Raw genomic sequence first — 24,708 nt, 5'->3', positions numbered from 1 at the left:
TAGGTTCCACCATGTTCCACCATGTCTTCCTCAATAGTTTCCACCATGTCTTCCTCACCAGGTTCCACCATATCAGGCGTATGTGAAAGGTCTTCTGATCAGCTTCTATCCCTAAGACATAAGACTGCTGAACAGTTCATCAAATGGCTATCTGGACTATTTGCATTGACCCCCTTCATTTATTCATATTTCTTTGCACTGAGTCTCTCGCACAGGCTGGACGCTTGTAAACTCACTGGACGCTAACCACACACCGAAACATACTACACTGACACTCCAACACACACACACACACACACACACACACACACACACACACACACACACACACACACACACACACACACACACACACACACACACACACACACACACACACACACACACACACACACCTGCATATTGACGCTACACACATACATTCACATTTCTCACATACGCTGCTGCTACTCTCTGTTTATTATCTATGCATAGTCACTTTACCCCTACCTACATATTACCTCAATTACCTGGACTAACCTGTACCCCTGCACATTGACTAAGTACCGGTACCCCTGTAAATAGCCTTGTTATTGTTATTTAATTGTATTTGCTTTGAAGATGTTAAGAGCTGCTGTGTGTGTGTGTGTGTTAGCGGTGTGTGTGTGTGTGTTGTGTGTGTGTGTGTGTGTGTTAGTGTGTGTGTGTGTGTGTGTGTGTGAGTTGTGTATAGTGTGTGTGTGTGTGTGTGGTGTGTGTGTGTGTGTGTGTGTGTTAGCGGTGTGTGTGTGTTAGCGGTGTGTGTGTGTGTGTTAGCGGTGTGTGTGTGTGTGTTAGCGGTGTGTGTGTGTTAGCGGTGTGTGTGTGTTAGCGGTGTGTGTGTGTTAGCGGTGTGTGTGTGTGTTAGCGGTGTGTGTGTGTTAGCGGTGTGTGTGTGTGTGTTAGCGGTGTGTGTGTGTGTGTTAGCGGTGTGTGTGTGTGTTAGCGGTGTGTGTGTGTGTGTGTGTTAGTGTGTGTGTGTTAGCGGTGTGTGTGTGTTAGCGGTGTGTGTGTGAGTTAGCGGTGTGTGTGTGTTAGCGGTGTGTGTGTGTTAGCGGTGTGTGTGTGTTAGCGGTGTGTGTGTGTAGCGGTGTGTGAGTTAGCGGTGTGTGTGTTAGCGGTGTGTGTGTGTTAGCGGTGTGTGTGTGTTAGCGGTGTGTGTGTGCAATGGTGTGTGTGTGTAGCGGTGCGCGGGTCAGCTGTTTGTTCACCCGCACCCGCCTGCAATTGCTAATAAACATCCTCAACCGCCCGACTATATGTGGAAGTCTGAGGCCAGCACCCGACCCTAACCCACAAACATAGAACATGTGGCTACAGTCCAATACTTTTTGAAAGGGGGCAGGACTGTTTTTTTGCATAATTTAGATATTATGTTTCTGCTTATAATTTTCTACATTTTGTCTATAATTAGATACATGTAGCTTCTCTCTTGTCATTATGTGTTGCCCTAGAAGACTAAATAAACAGCTGCTCAACAGAATCATGTAATAGATAGATAGAACGAATGCTTCAATCTAGTTGACGCCGGTAAAGTTCTCTGTCATCTTCATTCGCGGAGCAAAGACATTTAGTGACTGGGGAGGAAATGCAATAACACAAATAAATGGAAAGATTTTCTGTGAAAAGATGTCCAGATGCCACCAGTTTGACGATTGTCAGGAAACAGAAAGCTGTGAAAACGACCCAATGACTTTCTGATCAGATACAGTTCTGATTGGATGCATATTTTATGTGGCCGAAATACGATCAAATGTTATGATGCTGATAAAGACAGCACCTCTACAGACGGTATATAACTGCACATTCACATTCTCTCCAGAGGCTGAAAGAAATAAATCAAATTACTCCACTGCTGTTCCCAAGTCCAAGTTGTGCCTACATTTGGTGTATAATGTTACTGCAGGAAATGGTTCAGTCTGCAGGAGTTAATAACAAGGCCATTTGAGAGGATATACACCCACAGTCAGCGTCCAGATTTCACTTTCCAGTTAACCCATCTCAACAGTAGGCTACAGTTCTCATGACATGTCACAGGCCTATTTGAAGTCCATCTTGTGACTATCGAATTTGTATAGTGTCTCAGAATTATCACACATAACAATATTTAATGACCCGAAACCCGTTTGCCACGTGGATATAACATCGGGGCCATCAGGTTGCGAGTCAACCCACATATCACTAGTGTGTCTGTCTCTCTGTGTGTGTGTGTCTCTGTCTCTCTCTGTCTGTTTGTGTGTTGTGTGTGTGTGTGTCTGTCTCTCTCTCTCTCTCTCTCTGTGTGTGTGTGTGTGTCTGTCTGTCTCTCTCTCTCTCTGGGTTTGTGTGTGTGTCTCTCTCTCTCGCTCTGTGTGTGTCTCTGTCTCTCTCTGTGTCTGTGGTGTGTGTGTGTGTGTGTGTGTGTGTGTGTGTGTGTGTGTGTGTGTGTGTGTGTGTATACAGATATGGAGGTCAACAAGGTGTTTTTACCTGTTTCCCCAACACCTACACACTCTACTGATGTCATAATGAGTGGCGCCAACCACCACACATCAAGTGACATGATAATTTTGTAAGGTGATATAACTGAAGGAGCACCACACAAACACAGTCCTAATGATGTCTCAACCACCGGGCACCACAGACGCATGAGAAGAGTAGTCTCTGTAGTGGTTTGGCTGTGTGAGTGCGTGTGTGTGAGTGTGTGTGTGTGTGTAAGTGTGTGTGTAAGAGGCTGCTCTGTGTGATGCTGTGAGAAAGTGACATCTGACACTTTATCACGGGTGCTGGTGACAATACAAGACCAAGCCCCGCCTCTTCTGGAGAAGGTGAGAGAGGGGGGTGTGTTTGTGTGACTGGGTAAGTGTTAAGGTGATAGCTGCTGACTAAGCTGTGTGGAGAGGTAAGGGATACATCCTCATGACCACATGGTTCCGTTTTCATTTCCTTCACCATTTCACCGGCAGGTTAAAAGCCACTCATTCATCCAATGGTAAGGTCTGATTGGCAAGTGTGTGAGTAGATTTTTTTATTGTTTATTTCACTTTTGTTAATTATCTATTCCACTTGCTTTAAAAAAAAGGTTAAGAAAAAATGTGCCACCCTATGGGATTCCCAATCACGGCTGTATGTGATACAGCCTGGAATTGAACCAGGGACTGTAGTGATGCCTCTTGCACTGAGATGCAGTGCCACAGACTGTTGTGCCACTCGGGAGCCCCCATTTGCTTTGGCAAATCTAAACATATGATTCCCATACCATTAAAGCTCTTATATTGAAATGTAATTGAAATTGAGAGAGAGAGAGGCAAGCAAAAGACGAAACTCTTTCATTTGATAATGACACAATCTCGTCTCCTCTCTCGTCTCCTCTATCGAGGGGGAGGGGGTGTTCTGTTTCTTTGATTATGTCTCAGGAAGCTGTTAGCTGCTGTTAGGCCCTGGAGTGAGTCTCTTTACATCAGTCTATATATATACACCTGAAGGAATAGTCTTGGCTGGGTTAGACAGAGGATTCTACTGTAATATCTAGACCCCTGTCAGTGTGTGCGTGCATGTGTGTGTCTCTTTCTCTCTCTTTGTGTGCGTGTGTGAGTGCGTGTGTTTGTGTGGAGAGCAGCCTTCAGATATACCCACGCCCCCTGTTAATTAAGCAATAAGGCCAGAGTAGGTGTGGTATATGGCCAATATACCACGGCTAAGGGATGTTCTTACGCGCAACACAATGTGTTATATAACTGTTACACTCCCTCTGCAGCTCCAGTCATTGTCCTCAGTAGGATTCTATTAGTTCTATTAGTGGTTAAAAAAGACTTTTTAGAAAGCTGGACACGACTCACATGACTGTATAGGTAAGCCTGCTGTGCTTATGGATGAAAATGAGAAAATGTTCCCCTTCCTGTTTTGAGTTTTATATCCACCACTATTTGCATACAGTATGTACATACTATTACAACCATATGCCTGTCTCTCTCTATCTCTCTCCTCTCTAGCACTCACTTTCTCCCCAGTTTCACCTTCTTTTATACCTTATCAAGTCAACCATACACTGTACAGGGTAAATCATTTTTGGATTCATGTGTGTACATTGTGCATAAGGGGTTGTATTCCTGGTGCTACAGTCAGTACAGCTACAGTCACACAGTCAGTACAGCTACAGTCACACAGTCAGTACAGCTACAATCACACAGTCAGTACAGCTACAGTCACACAGTCAGTACAGCTACAGTCACACAGTCAGTACAGCTATAATCACACAGTCAGTACAGCTACAGTCACACAGTCAGTACAGCTACAGTCACACAGTCAGTACAGCTACAATCACACAGTCAGTACAGCTACAGTCACACAGTCAGTACAGCTACAGTCACACAGTCAGTACAGCTACAGTCACACAGTCAGTACAGCTATAATCACACAGTCAGTACAGCTACAGTCACACAGTCAGTACAGCTACAGTCACACAGTCAGTACAGCTATAATCACACAGTCAGTACAGCTACAGCCACACAGTCAGTACAGCTACAGTCACAGTCAGTACAGCTATAATCACACAGTCAGTACAGCTACAGTCAGTACAGCTATAATCACACAGTCAGTACAGCTACAGTCACACAGTCAGTACAGCTACAGTCACACAGTCAGTGCAGCTACAATCACACAGTCAGTACAGCTACAGTCACACAGTCAGTACAGCTACAGTCACAGTCAGTACAGCTACAGCCACACAGTCAGTACAGCTACAGTCACACAGTCAGTACAGCTATAATCACACAGTCAGTACAGCTACAGCCACACAGTCAGTACAGCTACAGTCACACAGTCAGTACAGCTACAATCACACAGTCAGTACAGCTACAGCCACACAGTCAGTACAGCTACAGTCACAGTCAGTACAGCTACAGTCACACAGTCAGTACAGCTATAATCACACAGTCAGTACAGCTACAGTCACTCAGTCAGTACAGCTACAGTCACAGTCAGTACAGCTACAGTCACACAGTCAGTACAGCTACAGTCACACAGTCAGTACAGCTACAGTCACACAGTCAGTACAGCTACAGTCACACAGTCAGTACAGCTACAGTCACACAGTCAGTACAGCTATAATCACACAGTCAGTACAGCTATAATCACAGTCAGTACAGCTACAGTCACACTCAGTACAGCTACAGTCACACAGTCAGTACAGCTACAGTCACACAGTCAGTACAGCTACAGTCACACAGTCAGTACAGCTACAGTCACAGTCAGTACAGCTACAGTCACACAGTCAGTACAGCTACAGTCACACAGTCAGTACAGCTACAGTCACACAGTCAGTACAGCTATAATCACACAGTCAGTACAGCTACAGCCACACAGTCAGTACAGCTACAGCCACACAGTCAGTACAGCTACAATCACACAGTCAGTACAGCTACAGTCACAGTCAGTACAGCTACAGTCACACAGTCAGTACAGCTACAGTCACACAGTCAGTACAGCTACAGCCACACAGTCAGTACAGCTACAGTCACAGTCAGTACAGCTACAGTCACACAGTCAGTACAGCTACAGTCACACAGTCAGTACAGCTACAGTCACACAGTCAGTACAGCTATAGTCACAAATTTAGTACAGCTACAGTCACAGTCAGTACAGCTACAGTCACACAGTCAGTACAGCTACAGTCACACAGTCAGTACAGCTATAATCAGTCAGTACAGCTATAATCACAGTCACAGCTACAGTCACAATCAGTACAGCTACAGTCACACAGTCAGTACAGCTACAGTCACACAGTCAGTACAGCTACAGTCACACAGTCAGTACAGCTACAGTCACAGTCAGTACAGCTACAGTCACACAGTCAGTACAGCTACAGCTACACAGTCAGTACAGCTCAGTCACAGTTCAGTACAGCTACAGTCACACAGTCAGTACAGCTACAGCCACACAGTCAGTACAGCTACAGTCACAGTCAGTACAGCTACAGTCACACAGTCAGTACAGCTACAGTCACACAGTCAGTACAGCTACAGTCACACAGTCAGTACAGCTATAGTCACAAATTCAGTACAGCTACAGTCACAGTCAGTACAGCTACAGTCACACAGTCAGTACAGCTATAGTCACACATTCAGTACAGATACAGTCATACAGTCAGTACAGCTACAGTCACACAGTCAGTACAGCTATAGTCACACATTCAGTACAGATACAGTCATACAGTCAGTACAGCTATAGTCACACAGTCAGTACAGCTACAGTCACAGCAGTACAGCTACAGTCACACAGTCAGTACAGCTATAATCACACAGTCAGTACAGCTATAATCACACAGTCAGTACAGCTATAATCACACAGTCAGTACAGCTACAGTCACACAGTCAGTACAGCTACAGTCACACAGTCAGTACAGCTACAGTCACACAGTCAGTACAGCTACAGTCACACAGTCAGTACAGCTACAGTCACACAGTCAGTACAGCTACAGTCACACAGTCAGTACAGCTACAGTCACACAGTCAGTACAGCTACAGTCACACAGTCAGTACAGCTATAATCACACAGTCAGTACAGCTACAGTCACTCAGTCAGTACAGCTACAGTCACACAGTCAGTACAGTCACAGTCAGTACAGCTACAGTCCCACAGCCAGTACAGTCACACAGTCAGTACAGCTACAGTCCCACAGCCAGTACAGTCACACAGTCAGTACAGTCACAGTCAGTACAGCTACAGTCCCACAGCCAGAACAGCTACAGCCCCACAGCCAGTACAGTCACACAGTCAGTACAGTCACAGCCAGTACAGCTACAGTCCCACAGCCAGAACAGATACAGTCCCACAGCCAGTACAGTCACACAGTCAGTACAGCTACAGTCACACAGTCAGTACAGTCACACAGTCAGTACAGTCACACAGTCCCACAGCCAGTGCAGTCACAGTCAGTACAGTCACACAGTCCAACAGCCAGTACAGTCACAGTCAGTACAGTCACACAGTCATTACAGATACAGTCCACAGCCAGTACAGTCACACAGTCAGTACAGATACAGTCACACAGTCAGCACAGCTACAGTCCCACAGCCAGTACAGTCACACAGTCAGTACAGATACAGTCCCACAGTCAGCACAGCTACAGTCCCACAGCCAGTACAGTCACACAGTCAGCACAGCCACAGTACAGTCCCACAGCCAGTACAGTCACACAGTCAGAACAGCTACAGTCCCACAGCCAGTACAGTCACACAGTCAGTACAGTCACACAGTCAGAACAGATACAGTCCCACAGACAGTACAGTCACAGTCAGAACAGATACAGTCCCACAGCCAGTACAGTCAGCACAGCTAGAGTCCCACAGCCAGTACAGTCACACAGTCAGAACAGATACAGTCCCACAGACAGTACAGTCTCAGTCACTCAGTCAGTACAGCTACAGTACAGTCACACAGTCAGTACAGCTACAGTCCCACAGCCAGTGAGGTCCCACAGCCAGTACAGCTACAGTCACAGTACAGTCAGTACAGCTACAGCTACAGTATAGTCACATAGTCAGTACAGCTACAGTCACTCAGTCAGTACAGCTACAGTATAGTCACATAGTCAGTACAGCTACAGTACAGTCACATAGTCAGTACAGCTAGAGTACAGTCACATAGTCAGTACAGCCTGAAATCAGTTGGTTCTGAGTTCATCTCTTCTTCTGGACTCTCTTAGCTGTCTCTCAAATCCACAGGAGTGTAAACAGTAGAGGAATGCAGGGAAAAGGAAACCAGAAGATGAAGAGAGATCAAACCCAGGAAACCCCAGGGAGAATCGTATGACTTCTACACACACAGATGCACTGATGCAAAAGGTGGCATGTGGACATACAGACAAGCATGCATACACCCACGTACGCAGGCAGTAATGCACACATGCACATATGCAGACACACACGCGTGCACACATGAACATACACACACACACATTAGGCGAATGTGTTAGTGATTATGGTTGGTGACAGGGGGTCTGTGGAGCTCTGTAGAGGCGCTGCCTGCACTACTTCCCAGCCCCAGAACAGACTGGGCTGCAGACTGGAGCCTAATCCCTCAGCTCCTCCCTCGACTCCTCCCCCCAGGAAGTCCTGGAATTCAAGGTAACCCTAGGAGTCTGGCTGCCCTGACAACACTTACTGTAGCAAACTGGGCTCACTGCATACACAGTAGAGATGAGAAAAAAGAGAGTTCTAGATAACTGAGTAGACTAAACAGTCACATCTAAAACTGATCAGAACTGCTCTGTGGTTAAGCAGCCATCCTGTGAAAGACTGCTGCCCTGCTACAGAGCCCCTCCCTCCCTGTTCCCCATCCATCCAGCTGGTCAGACGTTTCTATGTCTGTTTTATGGACCACAGCGGAGGCCAAGGAGGGAAAACAGACGGCTGGTACTGACACCTAGGAGGGACGTTCCAGTCGTACCCCCCCACTCTCTACATCAGCCTCTAGAGTCTACAATGGAAGTTACAGATGCATGGTCCATGTTTTATATTACATATCTAGACTGAAATCCATCTCTTATAAAACATGGACTCTCAGTTGGGACACTGACAGAGTAAAGGCATTGGGGTCAGCTGAAGGCTGCAGACCGGATACTGTCCCCTTATTATTTTATAATGAGTCCTGGCCACCAACTAAACTATATCAACAAATAAATACATTATTTTAGCTCTGTGGATTAGAGTGGACACACACGCATGCATGCACATATCTCACAAACACACTTTGATCCCTTTGTGATGAAACAGGAAATATCACCTCCTCGTCCACCCACTGCTTGTTACACATTACCATAGACATGTCCAGCTGCAGGACCCTAGTCCTACGTGAGAGTGTGTGTGTGCGTGCCGTGCATACATGAGAGTATGTGTGTGTGTGCGTGCCGTGCACACATAAGAGTGTGTGTGTGTGTGTGTGTGTGCGTGCCGTGCATACATGAGAGTGTGTGTGTGTGTGTGCCGTGCATACATGAGAGTGTATGTGTGTGTGTGTGTGTGTGGGTGCCGTGCACACATAAGAGTGTGTGTGTGTGCCGTGCATACATGAGAGTGTGTGTGTGTGTGCCGTGCATACATGAGTGTGTGTGTGTGTGTGCCGTGCATACATGAGAGTGTGTGTGTGTGCCGTGCATACATGAGAGTGTGTGTGTGTGCGTGCCGTGCATACATGAGAGTGTGTGTGCCGTGCATACATGAGTGTGTGTGTATGTGCATGCATACATGAGTGTGTGTGTGTGTGTGTGTGCCGTGCATACATGAGAGTGTGTGTGTGTGTGTGCCGTGCATACATGAGAGTGTGTGTGTGTGTGCCGTGCATACATGAGAGTGTGTGTGTGCGTGCACACATACATGAGTGTGTGTGTGTGTGCGTGCGCAAACATGTGCATACATGAGTGTGTGTGTGTGCCGTGCATACATGAGAATGTGAGTGTGCGTGCCGTGCATACATGAGTGTGTGTGTGTGTGCCGTGCATACATGAGAGTGTGAGTGTGTGTGCCGTGCATACATGAGTGTGTGTGTGTGTCCAGGCTCATGCATACATGAGTGTGTGCATACATGTGTGTGTATGTGTGTGCCGTGCATACATGAGAGTGTGAGTGTGCCGTGCATACATGAGAGTGTGAGTGTGCGTGCTTTGTGCATACATGAGTGTGTGTATGTGTGCCGTGCATACATCAGAGTGTGAGTGTGCCGTGCATACATGAGAGTGTGTGTATGTGCATGCATACATGAGTGTGTGTATGTGTGTGCATACATCAGAGTGTGAGTGTGCCGTGCATACATGAGAGTGTGAGTGTGCGTGCCGTGCATACATGAGTGTGTGTATGTGTGCCGTGCATACATGAGAGTGTGAGTGTGCGTGTCCTCCAGACATCCACACTACCCTACACTGGCCCACTGACTGGCTGTTGTGCAGGGTTTCCCAAACTCGGTCCTTTCCTCTCCTTTACTTTCCTCTCCTTTCCTCCTCCCACTTGGAAAGGATTTCTTTCTGGGGTCTCTGTGTATTTTATGTTCTCTTCAGGCAAGCTTGGGCAGAGAGAGATTGAGAGAGAGGGGAGGGGTGTGGGGGGATACATTTCCTGAGCTTAGTTAGGCCTTCTGGCCCCTCAGGCTGCTGGGATTTCTCTCCACGGCTCACAAAGCGATCGCAGCAGAGCAAAGGCTAAACACACACACACACACACTGCATGCACGCATGCACACATACACCCCCCCCCACACACACACACACACACTGATTGGCCTTGTCAGTGCTTTTGTAGAAATAAGAGTTCTGCATCGTGCACCAATTGGCAAGAGGAGCGTAAGTGAAAACACATGTTCTGTTGAATGCATGAAACAGAAGCAGAGGAGCCTCCTCTTGCAGATGAAATCAACAGCAGAGTAGATTGTCAGGAAGACAGGGACCCAACGGAAATGTTTTACAAATCAACATGCAATACTTGAACCATATTGAAGTTTGCAGCCCATAAGCCAGGGCTATCATATTTCAGACATCTGCACATACAACCATTCACCAGAACATGTTCACCCAAGGGTCCCTATTCATAAAGCTTTACAGAGTAGGAGGGCTGATCTAGGATCAGGTCCCCCTGTCCATCCATCTTATTTATTGTTATTTATTTATTATGATCTAAAACACTAAACTGATCCTAGCCCAGCACTTCTACACTGAGGTCTACTGTAATACTGTGTGGATAGTAGTTTCTTCAGCCACAGGATGTCACTGAGGTACTTGGCAAGCACAGGGAGAATTGCTGCATTGTCCATTAGGTCAGAATCCTAACCACTGTGATGTAATGACCCTTGACCTTTGAGTGCCTTTCTGACCATTGAAACCACACACACACACACACACACACACACACACACACACACACACACACACACACACACACACACACACACACACACACACACACACACACACACACACACACACACACACACACACACACACACACACAATTACTACTGTGTGTTGACAGGTCTTGGACAGGGCTCCCTTCAAATAGAGGACAGGTCTAATCTAATCTAGGCCATCAGTACAGGTTGGAGCTCAGTCAGCCAGCTCAAAAACAAGACCCAGGTAATCAGATCTCAGCGGGTATAGGATGGAGTCACCCTTAGACACAGATCTAAGGTCAATTTGTATGTCTCCCCATAAAAGTGTAGGTTATGATTTGGGGAAGATAGACTGACCCTAGATCTGTGACTAAAGGCAATCAGATGTTATACATTGGCTTCTCTGGCTGCTACAGCGAGAGAATGCTGACCCACATTCAAATACCAGCACACGGTGACAGCATGGTACTGTGCAGATAGCATATTGGGTTTAGCTACCCTTGAGCTACCCTTGAACTCAATCTTACCTGGAACCCACAGGGTGAAAGCAAGAGAGGAAGACCCAAGAACACCTTGAGTGGTGACACAGAACAAGACATGAAGAAAGTGGGGGTGACGTATCAACACCTTGAAGGAATGGTGCAGGACAGAAGGGTTTGGAAGAGATATGAAGTGTGTAGTTCCATAAGGAATGGTGCAGGACAGAAGGGTTTGGAAGAGATAGGAAGTGTGGAATTCCATAAGGAATGGTGCAGGACAGAAGGGTTTGGAAGAGATAGGAAGTGTGGAGTTCCATAAGGAATGGTGCAGGACAGAAGGGTTTGGAAGAGATATGAAGTGTGTAGTTCCATAAGGAATGGTGCAGGACAGAAGGGTTTGGAAGAGATAGGAAGTGTGGAATTCCATAAGGAATGGTGCAGGACAGAAGGGTTTGGAAGAGATAGGAAGTGTGGAGTTCCATAAGGAATGGTGCAGGACAGAAGGGTTTGGAAGAGATAGGAAGTGTGGAGTTCCATAAGGAATGGTGCAGGACAGAAGGGTTTGGAAAAGATAGGAAGTGTTGAATTCCATAAGGAATGGTGCAGGACAGAAGGGTTTGGAAGAGATAGGAAGTGTGGAATTCCATAAGGAATGGTGCAGGACAGAAGGGTTTGGAAGAGATAGGAAGTAGGAATGTGTTTGGAATAGGAAGTGTGGAATTCCATAAGGAATGGTGCAGGACAGAAGGGTTTGGAAGAGATAGGAAGTGTGGAATTCCATAAGGAATGGTGCAGGACAGAAGGGTTTGGAAGAGATAGGAAGTGTGGAATTCCATAAGGGTGCAGGACAGAAGGGTTTGGAAGAGATAGGAAGTGTGGAATTCCAGGAATGGTGCAGAAGAAGGGTTTGGAAGAGATAGGAAGTGTGGAATTCCATAAGGAATGGTGCAGGACAGAAGGGTTTGGAAGAGATAGGAAGTGGAGTTCCATAAGGAATGGTGCAGGACAGAAGGGTTTGGAAGAGATAGGAAGTGTGGAATTCCATAAGGAATGGTGCAGGACAGAAGGGTTTGGAAGAGATAGGAAGTGTGGAATTCCATAAGGAATGGTGCAGGACAGAAGGGTTTGGAAGAGATAGGAAGTGTGGAATTCCATAAGGAATGGTGCAGGACAGAAGGGTTTGGAAGAGATAGGAAGTGTGGAATTCCATAAGGAATGGTGCAGGACAGAAGGGTTTGGAAGAGATAGGAAGTGTGGAATTCCATAAGGAATGGTGCAGGACAGAAGGGTTTGGAAGAGATAGGAAGTGTGGAATTCCAGGAATGGTGCAGGACAGAAGGGTTTGGAAGAGATAGGAAGTGTGGAATTCCATAAGGAATGGTGCAGGACAGAAGGGTTTGGAAGAGATAGGAAGTGTGGAATTCCATAAGGAATGGTGCAGGACAGAAGGGTTTGGAAGAGATAGGAAGTGTGGAATTCCATAAGGAATGGTGCAGGACAGAAGGGTTTGGAAGAGATAGGAAGTGTGGAGTTCCATAAGGAATGGTGCAGGACAGAAGGGTTTGGAAAAGATAGGAAGTGTTGAATTCCATAAGGAATGGTGCAGGACAGAAGGGTTTGGAAGAGATAGGAAGTGTGGAGTTCCATAAGGAATGGTGCAGGACAGAAGGGTTTGGAAAAGATAGGAAGTGTTGAATTCCATAAGGAATGGTGCAGGACAGAAGGGTTTGGAAGAGATAGGAAGTGTGGAATTCCATAAGGAATGGTGCAGGACAGAAGGGTTTGGAAGAGATAGGAAGTGTGGAGTTCCATAAGGAATGGTGCAGGACAGAAGGGTTTGGAAGAGATAGGAAGTGTGGAACTCCATAAGGAATGGTGCAGGACAGAAGGGTTTGGAAGAGATAGGAAGTGTTGAATTCCATAAGGAATGGTGCAGGACAGAAGGGTTTGGAAGAGATAGGAAGTGTGGAGTTCCATAAGGAATGGTGCAGGACAGAAGGGTTTGGAAGAGATAGGAAGTGTGGAATTCCATAAGGAATGGTGCAGGACAGAAGGGTTTGGAAGAGATAGGAAGTGTGGAATTCCATAAGGAATGGTGCAGACAGAAGGGTTTGGAAGAGATAGGAAGTGTGGAATTCCATAAGGAATGGTGCAGGACAGAAGGGTTTGGAAGAGATATGAAGTGTGGAGTTCCATAAGGAATGGTGCAGGACAGAAGGGTTTGGAAGAGATAGGAAGTGTGGAGTTCCATAAGGAATGGTGCAGGACAGAAGGGTTTGGAAGAGATAGGAAGTGTGGAGTTCCATAAGGAATGGTGCAGGACAGAAGGGTTTGGAAGAGATAGGAAGTGTGGAATTCCATAAGGAATGGTGCAGGACAGAAGGGTTTGGAAGAGATAGGAAGTGTGGAATTCCATAAGGAATTCAAAGGCCTAAGTAAGTACTGTATGTTCTCTCAAACATCCCCTAACTTCAGCCATAATCCCCGAAATACCATCCCCTGATCCTGGAGCCTTCAGTCCATCTCTGATGTGCAGATATGAGTGCAGGATTTTGTTCCAGCCAAGAACACAAGAACACAGCCCTACTCCAGTGTAAAAAGCATGTATCTATGTCAGCTGGGGGTCTCTGGTGTGTGCTTGTGCATGTGGAAGCTTTTGTTCCAGTCCAGCACTAACCCACCACCACAACACCCCCACAAAGTAAACATCCATTGAGTCTCAACCGAGGGGTACGCACCTTCTTGGCGGCCCGCGACGGAGACCTTCGCGTGGGCTTGGGTACCTCTCTGGTCAGGGTAGTGGGCAGCTTGGACACAGAGCCGTTCTCTCTCTTGGCTGTGTGCGAGGAGGCCGGGGGCGAGGAGGGGGTGGTGAGGCTGGGGGTGAGGCAGGGGACACCGAGGTGGGTCCCCCAGATGGACAGCCATCTCTTCGGTGCAGACGAGGCGCAGGCTGCGGAGGTACTCGTCCGTCTCCCGGTCTACCACCAGCAGCCTGGTCTCATGCTCCACCGCCTTGATCCTCTGCACCACCTGTGGGGAGAGGGAGATCATTATTGCACATCATTATAACACTGTACATAGCCATAATATGACATTTGAAATGTGTATATTTGAAACTTGTGAGTGTTACTGTTCATTTTTTAAATTGTATATATTACTCTGTTGTTTATTATCTAGTTCACTTGCTTTGGCAATATAAACATATGTTTCCCATGCCAATAAAGCCCTTTGAATGGAATGGAACAAAGGAGAGGATGAAAGCATAAGATAGGGAGAGAAAGAGAATGAGAGTAATAACATGATAATTGACATGATAATGAAGTAGTGAACCACAGGGAATAGGGGGTGATGGGAGACAGAAACACCAACACTCTCTACAGTAGCTGGACCCTACATCATGTCAGACTCTTTGTTGAAGTGTCTAAAGTGGGTCTCCCTTGTCCCAGGCCTCCCAGTAGACGTCTGTCTCCGCCAGTGATGACTTACTGCTGAGCGGCGCGGGGTAAAGGACTAGGGAGGAAGGGTTTGGGAACACATTCTCATTTACAGCAACGACCTGGGGAATAATTACAGGGCAAAGGCGGGGGGATGAACGAGCAAATTGTAAACTGGGGATGGTTAGGTGGCAATGATGGTATGAGGGTTAGATTGGGAATTTAGCCAGGACACTAGGATTAACACCTCTACTCTGACAATAAGTGTCATGGGATCTTTAGTGACCACAGAGAGTCAGGACACCCGTTTAACATCCCATCCAAAAGACAGCACCCTACACAGGGCAATGTCCCCAATGACTGCCCTGGGGCATTATTTTTAGACCAGAGGAAAGGGTGCCTCCTACTGGCCCTCCAACACCACTTCCAGCAGCATCTGGTCTCCCATCCAGCGACTGACCAGGACCAACACTACTTAGCTTCAGAAGCCAGCCAGCAGTGGTATGCAGGGTGGTGTGCTGCTGGTTAAAGCCAGCAGTGTTATGCAGGGTGGTGTGCTGCTGGTTAAAGCCAGCAGTGTTATGCAGGGTGGTGTGCTGCTGGTTAAAGCCAGCAGTGTTATGCAGGGTGGTGTGCTGCTGGTTAAAGCCAGCAGTGTTATGCAGGGTGGTGTGCTGCTGGCGCATATTAAACATGTCGATGTAGACCACTGACAGAGAAAACCGGATGGAGTTGGACAGTTCGTGATGTGCTATACTCACTTGATGGTGCGTATCTTTCTCCACATTTCCCCCGTTCACCTCAATGACACGGTCCCCCGGGCGCAGCCCCGAAGCTTCGGCGGACGACGCGGGCTCAACTTTGCGAATGAACTGGCCGTTCTTCCCCTTCTCACCGTGCAAGTGAAACCCATACCCGTTCTCACTCTTTGTCATGATACAAAGCCGTGGTTTCAGTTCGCTGGCCATTTCTCCTGCAGTCCAGGACTTTAAACCTATTTTGTTCTTGAATATAGTTAGCAAAGCAGAAAACATACAAAAATGTAATACAATAATGACCCAACAGAGCGCAGAGCGAAACTTTCACTCTACATGTAAAACACCATCCTCTGCGTATGCGTAATTTGCTCCAAAAGTTGCTCTGCAGGTTCTTCACACACAAAAACGCTCCAAACACAAGAAAACATTCCGTACTAAAAATTATATTCCAGCATTGAACTTCACATGTAATAAATGCAAACTGCTCCTAAAAATAGCGTAAATTATCGACCCAGGCGAACGTATTGCATAGTGGAGCCAAGATATCCGCTAGTCGTGTCGTCTCTCCGAAAACGAGTGAATTATTCTTGTTGGCGGCGCAGCGTCCTCAATCCCTCCAATTTGCCCATCCTGAGGACTGATAAAGCGAGAGACCCCCCGTGCAACATGCTGCACCAGGAAAGAGCAACAGGCACTAACTAACCCCTCTCTCGACCTCCATCCATAACAACCGGTTGGGGAATAAGGATTCAATTATAACACAAGCCGGGTTTACAGATAATTGGATAGGACACTCGTTTGGTGCGTAATAGCACCACCCTCGCTAGAAATCAACGAGTTTTTCTGGGGCTGTCATTATAAGAGCGCGGCTCTTGAAGAGTGGTCTAAGAAGGGGTCCTTTCTCACTGAGTATCCTAATCAAGCGCATGCTGTGGAAATATTGCCGTTTAGCACGGGATGGGTGTCCAGGTATGAGGACTCCGCATGTAATCGACCAATCAGTGTGCTCGCTGGGTGTCTCAAGTGTCCAAAATGGCGACCTAACCAAAAATAGTTAGGAGGTTGTTTTGTTGTGTCGGAAAGGACTCAATTGTATAATGTTGACAACACAATGATTCATTGTCATTAAATTCAGGTAAATAACGATGTATTTGTAACATGACCCTCTAGCACCATTACGCATGGCATACAATTACGCATACCGTTAATGTTACAATGGTGCCCCTAAGTGGTCAAATCACGAAATACATGTAAAAAGGGTATGGAAAGTGATAGTAGTATCAATGTTTTTGTGTGTGGTGGTGGTGGGGGGGATTTGTGGGAACTAGTGTACAAGTGTACACTTCAGGAGAAGGGAGAAGGGAGATGTTATTGGCATATACGCACCCTATCCTACACTGAGTAGCACAAGCTGAACTGCAACAGAAGGGGAGCCCGTCTGGCCTGCATTGTCACAGTGAAACTAGTGAGAGGAGTCTTTACAGCTCTGGTGGGAAGTTTCCCCTGGACACTGATCTTGGGTCAGTTTTGCATTTTCCCCACTATGGTTAAGGTTAGGATTGGGGGTAGGGTCAGCTGATACCCTACTCTGTCTTTTCTAAGGCCAAGGAGGTTGTATATATGGATATAATATGCTGTTGCTGTCTATACATAGAAACAGCAGGTGGTAGCAGAGGATGTATTTGCAGAGGCCACGTAGACTGTACATGTACTGACCGTATGTTACTCTACAATACAGGTATGATACATGATCAAGAGGTAGAAATAGAATTCCTGATTCTATGTCCAGTGCACCAGTATGTCTCATTGACTTGAATGGGGATGCCGGTTCTAGCAATTCTATTTATATTTAGCCTACTTTATTTTGTTTGTGTTTGATTTATTTGACAATTCAAAAACACAATACGACCACAAATGTGGATACAATGCATTTAACCACTGTCGAGAATAACACAAAATGTTAGTTTTTTTAACCATTCTGATACAGTATATTCACATACTGTATTTACAGTATATGTTTACGTTATTGTCTCTCTGGAGCGTCACACACTCCACATATAAACTCCCAGTCATTTATTGGGTAAATCACCAACGTTTCGGCATCTCTGTGTCCTTAAGCCGAAACGTTGGTGATAGTCAGCACCTCCACACAAAATAATTGTTCTGGGTGTGCGCCAGCTCATATTTTTTTTTATTATTTGTAACTTGCAGACAGCACTATTTCTCATACTTTTCAAACTGTGGATTAAACACAACAACAGAGAGAAACTGAGGAGGAGCAGTCCTGTCTTTAGTGTCATCCCAGGATATTAGTCTCTTCTTGGAGGAGCAGTCCTGTCTTTAGTGTCATCCCAGGATATTAGTCTCTTCTTGGAGGAGCTGTCCTGTCTTTAGTGTCATCCCAGGATATTAGTCTCTTCTAGGAGGAGCAGTCCTGTCTTTAGTGTCATCCCAGGATATTAGTCTCTTCTTGGAGGAGCAGTCCTGTCTTTAGTGTCATCCCAGGATATTAGTCTCTTCTTGGAGGAGCAGTCCTGTCTTTAGTGTCATCCCAGGATATTAGTCTCTTCTTGGAGGAGCAGTCCTGTCTTTAGTGTCATCCCAGGATATTAGTCTCTTCTAGGAGGAGCAGTCCTGTCTTTAGTGTCATCCCAGGATATTAGTCTCTTCTTGGAGGAGCAGTCCTGTCTTTAGTGTCATCCCAGGATATTAGTCTCTTCTTGGAGGAGCAGTCCTGTCTTTAGTGTCATCCCAGGATATTAGTCTCTTCTTGGAGGAGCTGTCCTGTCTTTAGTGTCATCCCAGGATATTAGTCTCTTCTTGGAGGAGCAGTCCTGTCTTTAGTGTCATCCCAGGATATTAGTCTCTTCTTGGAGGAGCAGTCCTGTCTTTAGTGTCATCCCAGGATATTAGTCTCTTCTTGGAGAAGCTGTCCTGTCTTTAGTGTCATCCCAGGATATTAGTCTCTTCTTGGAGGAGCAGTCCTGTCTTTAGTGTCATCCCAGGATATTAGTCTCTTCTTGGAGGAGCAGTCCTGTCTTTAGTGTCATCCCAGGATATTAGTGTCTCTTCTTGGAGGAGCAGTCCTGTCTTTAGTGTCATCCCAGGATATTAGTGTCTCTTCTTGGAGGAGCAGTCCTGTCTTTAGTGTCATCCCAGGATATTAGTGTCTCTTCTTGGAGGAGCAGTCCTGTCTTTAGTGTCATCCCAGGATATTAGTCTCTTCTTGGAGGAGCAGTCCTGTCTTTAGTGTCATCCCAGGATATTAGTCTCTTCTTGGAGGAGCAGTCCTGTCTTTAGTGTCATCCCAGGATATTAGTGTCTCTTCTTGGAGGAGCAGTCCTGTCTTTAGTGTCATCCCAGGATATTAGTCTCTTCTTGGAGGAGCAGTCCTGTCTTTAGTGTCATCCCAGGATATTAGTGTCTCTTCTTGGAGGAGCAGTCCTGTCTTTAGTGTCATCCCAGGATATTAGTGTCTCTTCTAGGAGGAGCAGTCCTGTCTTTAGTGTCATCCCAGGATATTAGTGTCTCTTCTTGGAGGAGCAGTCCTGTCTTTAGTGTCATCCCAGGATATTAGTCTCTTCTTGGAGGAGCAGTCCTGTCTTTAGTGTCATCCCAGGATATTAGTGTCTCTTCTTGGAGGAGCAGTCCTGTCTTTAGTGTCATCCCAGGATATTAGTCTCTTCTTGGAGGAGCAGTCCTGTCTTTAGTGTCATCCCAGGATATTAGTGTCTCTTCTTGGAGGAGCAGTCCTGTCTTTAGTGTCATCCCAGGATATTAGTCTCTTCTTGGAGGAGCTGTCCTGTCTTTAGTGTCATCCCAGGATATTAGTCTCTTCTTGGAGGAGCAGTCCTGTCTTTAGTGTCATCCCAGGATATTAGTGTCTCTTCTTGGAGGAGCAGTCCTGTCTTTAGTGTCATCCCAGGATATTAGTGTCTCTTCTTGGAGGAGCAGTCCTGTCTTTAGTGTCATCCCAGGATATTAGTCTCTTCTTGGAGGAGCTGTCCTGTCTTTAGTGTCATCCCAGGATATTAGTCTCTTCTTGGAGGAGCAGTCCGGTCTTTAGTGTCATCCCAGGATATTAGTCTCTTCTTGGAAGAGCAGTCCTGTCTTTAGTGTCATCCCAGGATATTAGTCTCTTCTTGGAGGAGCTGTCCTGTCTTTAGTGTCATCCCAGGATATTAGTGTCTCTTCTTGGAGGAGCAGTCCTGTCTTTAGTGTCATCCCAGGATATTAGTCTCTTCTAGGAGGAGCAGTCCTGTCTTTAGTGTCATCCCAGGATATTAGTCTCTTCTTGGAGGAGCAGTCCTGTCTTTAGTGTCATCCCAGGATATTAGTCTCTTCTTGGAGGAGCAGTCCTGTCTTTAGTGTCATCCCAGGATATTAGTCTCTTCTTGGAGGAGCAGTCCTGTCTTTAGTGTCATCCCAGGATATTAGTGTCTCTTCTTGGAGGAGCAGTCCTGTCTTTAGTGTCATCCCAGGATATTAGTGTCTCTTCTTGGAGGAGCAGTCCTGTCTTTAGTGTCATCCCAGGATATTAGTGTCTCTTCTTGGAGGAGCAGTCCTGTCTTTAGTGTCATCCCAGGATATTAGTCTCTTCTAGGAGGAGCAGTCCTGTCTTTAGTGTCATCCCAGGATATGAGTCTCTTCTTGGAGGAGCAGTCCTGTCTTTAGTGTCATCCCAGGATATTAGTCTCTTCTTGGAGAAGCTGTCCTGTCTTTAGTGTCATCCCAGGATATTAGTGTCTCTTCTTGGAGGAGCAGTCCTGTCTTTAGTGTCATCCCAGGATATTAGTCTCTTCTTGGAGGAGCAGTCCTGTCTTTAGTGTCATCCCAGGATATTAGTGTCTCTTCTTGGAGGAGCAGTCCTGTCTTTAGTGTCATCCCAGGATATTAGTGTCTCTTCTTGGAGGAGCAGTCCTGTCTTTAGTGTCATCCCAGGATATTAGTGTCTCTTCTTGGAGGAGTCTCTGTCTCTCTTTCTCTCTCTTTCTCTGTCTGTCTGTCTGTCTGTCTGTCTGTCTGTCTGTCTGTCTGTCTGTCTGTCTGTCTGTCTGTCTGTCTGTCTGTCTGTCTGTCTGTCTGTCTGTCTTCTCTCTGTATCTGTCTCTCTCTTTCTCTCTCTTTATTTGTCTGTTTCTCTCTTTCTCTCTCGTTATTTGTCTGTTTCTCTCTTTCTCTCCCTCTGTACCTGTCTGTCTCTTTTTCTCTCTCTGTACCTGTCTGTCTCTCTTTCTCTCTCTTTATTTGTCTGTTTCTCTCTTTCTCTCCCTCTGTACCTGTCTGTCTCTTTTTCTCTCTCTGTACCTGTCTGTCTCTCTTTCTCTCTCTTTATTTGTCTGTTTCTCTCTTTCTCTATCTGTATCTGTCTGTCTCTCTCTTTATCTGTCTGTTTCTCTCTTTTCTCTATCTGTATCTGTCTGTCTCTCTCTGTACCTGTCTGTCTCTCTCTTTTATCTATCTGTCTTTCTCTCTCTCTCCATCAATCATTTAACATTTTAATCTAAATCTAAGTAAATCTAAATGTACTTTCTCTGAATTTTTCAGTTCCTCCAAAAAGATAGAGTGAGTGAGAGAAAAGGGAAGTAAGAAAGAAAGGAAAGAGAGGAGAGAAACAGGGCTTTCGGCGATGCATTGAGTTGTATATCTCTCTCTTTCATTTTCTCACTCCTCCTCTCATCTATCATTCTCTGTCGTTAGTTATTCTGCTTTAGTTGCAGTCCTGGGGGTGGATAAGGGAGAGAGAATGGAAGAAAGAGGAGAGGGGGAGTAAGAGGTGAATCAAAGTTTTAAGCTAACAAAACCTTTAATGAGTGCTGTTAGTGTTAAGTTGTAAGTAGCAGGAAGTTGTGAAGTGAAATGTAATGATGGTTGTTTCTGCCTTCTTTTTGGATCTACTGGCTGCACAAGAGATAATGATTCTAAAGGCCTGGTCCAAATCAAACCCTCTTCCCTGTGTACTGCACTAGTCCATGTGGACTTGAAGGTATATATACATACCATATACACTGTGTTTGTAGTTGGTATAATGTTGATATAAATCACTTATATCTAGCTAACTAAGTAACAAACTAAGTAAAAATGAACGAACGAACTAACTAACTAACTAACTAACTAACTGGTTTATCCACCTTTTCCTCAAATGGAATTATTCACTAAACAGGAAATGACCACTTCCTGTCCCAGTTTACCACCTCATCCCTCTTCCTACATTAACCATAATGGATGTCCCAGTTTGCTACCTCATCCCTCTTCCTACATTAACCATAATGGGTGTCCCAGTTTGCCACCTCATCCCCTCTTCCTACATTAACCATAATGGATGTCCCAGTTTACCACCTCATCCCTCTTCCTACATTAACCGTAATGGATGTCCCAGTTTACCACCTCATCCCTCTTCCTACATTAACCATAATGGATGTCCCAGTTTGCCACCTCATCCCTCTTCCTACATTAACCATAATGGATGTAACCACCTCATCCCTTTCCTACATTAACCATAATGGATGTCCCAGTTTGCCACCTCATCCCTCTTCCTACATTAACCATAATGGATGTCCCAGTTTACCATCCCTCTTCCTACATCCCCCAGTTTGCTTCCCTCTTCCTATTAACCATAATGGATGTCCCAGTTTGCCACCTCATCCCTCTTCCTACATTAACCATAATGGATGTCCCAGTTTGCCACCTCATCCCTCTTCCCACATTAACCATAATGGATGTCCCACCTCATCCCTCTTCCTACATTAACCATTTGCCACCTCATCCCTCTTCCTACATTAACCATAATGGATGTCCCAGTTTGCCACCTCATCCCTCTTCCTACATTAACCATAATGGATGTCCCAGTTTGCCACCTCATCCCTCTTCCTACATTAACCATAATGGATTTACCACCTCATCCCTCTTCCTACCACCTCATCCCTCTTCCTACATTAACCATAATGGATGTCCCAGTTTACCACCTCATCCCTCTTCCTACATTAACCATAATGGATGTCCCAGTTTGCCACCTCATCCCTCTTCCTACATTAACCATAATGGATGTCCCAGTTTACCACCTCATCCCTCTTCCTACATTAACCATAATGGATGTCCCAGTTTGCCACCTCATCCCTCTTCCTACATTAACCATAATGGATGTCCCAGTTTACCACCTCATCCCTCTTCCTACATTAACCATAATGGATGTCCCAGTTTGCCACCTATCCCTCTTCCTAATTAACCATAATGGATGTCCCAGTTTACCAAATCAAATGGATGTCCCAGTTTTCATCCCTTTCATTAACGGAACACAATAAACTATTACACCCAGAGAATTGTTCCCTCTTCCTACATTAACTATAATGGCAGACCTTTCAAATAAAATAGCAATTTCCAGGCAATTGCCACTCAGGCCAGCGTTGTGGTGAGGGCGTCAATAGATACGTCTGCAAGTCCACCATTGTTTTCCTTTGTGTCTTATTCATGATTAAATTACTTTTTTTTGTCTTCTCACAATGCAAACACACCTTTGGCGAGAATCCTTCTGTTCTGTTCCATTTTACATTTTGTATCATCATTTCCTCTGAGCTGAGGTCATGCACATTGTGTGTAACACGTAGAGAGTTCTATGCCTAATGCACTAGACAGCTGATGACTATAAACAAAGTGCAGAGCTCAAGGGCTGCAGACAAGACCAAAACACATTAATGAATTCAGCTGGGAAATACTGAGGATCCGTAGACACTGCAGCTTTAGAGGACTGGAGGGAGGGAGGGAGAGAGGTGGGAGGGAGAAAGAAAAATGAGAGAGGTGAGAGAGAATGAGGAAAAGGAAAAAGGGAGATCAAGAGAGAAGGGGGAGTGATGAGTCTGGCTCTAATCACCCACTTTATTTGTCTCTTAACATTTTATCTCTCCTTTCTCTTTTACTCTCCTGTCTGGCTTTCTGCTTTCTCTCTGTCTACATCCCCTCCACTCATCTCCTAATCTCCGTCTCTCTGTCACTCTCACTCTCACTCTCACTCTCACTCTCTCTTTCTGCTTTCTCTGTCTACATCCCCTCCACTCATCTCCTAATCTCCGTCTCTCTGTTACTCTCACTCTCACTCTCACTCTCACTCTCACTCTCTCTTTCTGCTTTCTCTGTCTACATCCCCTCCACTCATCTCCTAATCTCCGTCTCTCTGTCACTCTCACTCTCACTCTCGCTTTCTGCTTTCTCTGTCTACATCCCCTCCACTCATCTCCTAATCTCTGTCTCTCTGTCACTCTCACTCTCACTCTCTCTTTCTGCTTTCTCTGTCTACATCCCTCCACTCATCTCCTAATCTCTGTCTCTCTGTCACTCTCACTCTCACTCTCACTCTCTCTTTCTGCTTTCTCTGTCTACATCCCCTCCACTCATCTCCTAATCTCTGTCTCTCTGTCACATCCCTCCACTCATCACTCTCACTCTCGCTTTCACTCTCTCTTTGCTTTCTCTGTCTACATCTCCTCCACTCATCTCCTAATCTCTGTCTCTCTGTCAGTCTCACTCTCACTCTCACTCTCTTTCTGCTTTCTCTGTCTACATCCCCTCCACTCATCTCCTAATCTCTGTCTCTCTGTCACTCTCACTCTCAATCTCTCGCTAAGGAGATGATTGTGGACTTCAGGAAACAGCAGAGGGAACACCCCCTATCCACATCGATGGAACAGTAGTGGAGAGGGTAGCAAGTTTTAAGTTCCTCGGCATACACATCACAGACAAACTGAATTGGTCCACTCACACTGACAGCGTCGTGAAGAAGGCGCAGCAGCGCCTCTTCAACCTCAGGAGGCTGAAGAAATTCGGCTTGTCACCAAAAGCACTCACAAACTTCTACAGATGCACAATCGAGAGCATCCTGGCGGGCTGTATCACCGCCTGGTACGGCAACTGCTCCGCCCTCAACCGTAAGGCTCTCCAGAGGGTAGTGAGGTCTGCACAACGCATCACCGGGGCAAACTACCTGCCCTCCAGGACACCTACACCACCCGATGTTACAGGAAGGCCATAAAGATCATCAAGGACATCAACCACCCGAACCACTGCCTGTTCACCCCGCTATCATCCAGAAGGCGAGGTCAGTACAAGTGCATCAAAGCTGGGACCGAGAGACTGAAAAACAGCTTCTATCTCAAGGCCAACAGACTGTTA

General features: G+C 46.0%; 1 protein-coding gene and 1 long non-coding RNA gene across 3 annotated transcripts in view; both read right to left on the bottom strand.

The window, feature by feature from the left end:
* The window catches only part of LOC127905996 (Na(+)/H(+) exchange regulatory cofactor NHE-RF2-like), a 53,000-nt gene extending 36,253 nt beyond the window's left edge, over positions 1–16,747 (bottom strand). Inside the window, exons 1-2 of the mRNA XM_052501479.1 lie at positions 15,550–16,747; positions 14,090–14,384 (exon numbers count right to left, since the gene is read on the bottom strand). Coding sequence (XP_052357439.1) covers positions 14,090–14,384; positions 15,550–15,822 — 568 coding nt within the window. The 5' untranslated portion in view covers positions 15,823–16,747. The remainder of the gene's footprint in view (positions 1–14,089; positions 14,385–15,549) is intronic.
* Positions 16,748–21,751: 5,004 nt separating this feature from the next.
* On the bottom strand, positions 21,752–22,743 carry LOC127918207 (uncharacterized). Of its 2 annotated transcripts, none has more exons than XR_008099467.1 (3): positions 22,512–22,743; positions 22,308–22,403; positions 21,752–21,981 (listed from the first exon to the last, which is right to left on the bottom strand). It is a non-coding gene; the product is annotated as an uncharacterized LOC127918207 (long non-coding RNA). The 2 variants fall into 2 exon arrangements; XR_008099466.1 differs by lacking the exon at positions 21,752–21,981 and adding an exon at positions 22,169–22,234.
* Positions 22,744–24,708: the final 1,965 nt, after the last annotated feature.

Source organism: Oncorhynchus keta, unplaced genomic scaffold (genome assembly GCF_023373465.1).
Source record: "Oncorhynchus keta strain PuntledgeMale-10-30-2019 unplaced genomic scaffold, Oket_V2 Un_contig_13749_pilon_pilon, whole genome shotgun sequence".
Lineage (NCBI taxonomy): Eukaryota > Metazoa > Chordata > Actinopteri > Salmoniformes > Salmonidae > Oncorhynchus > Oncorhynchus keta.
The sequence above is the reverse complement of the archived record's forward strand: the minus strand, read 5'-3'. Positions and strand labels throughout refer to the sequence as shown.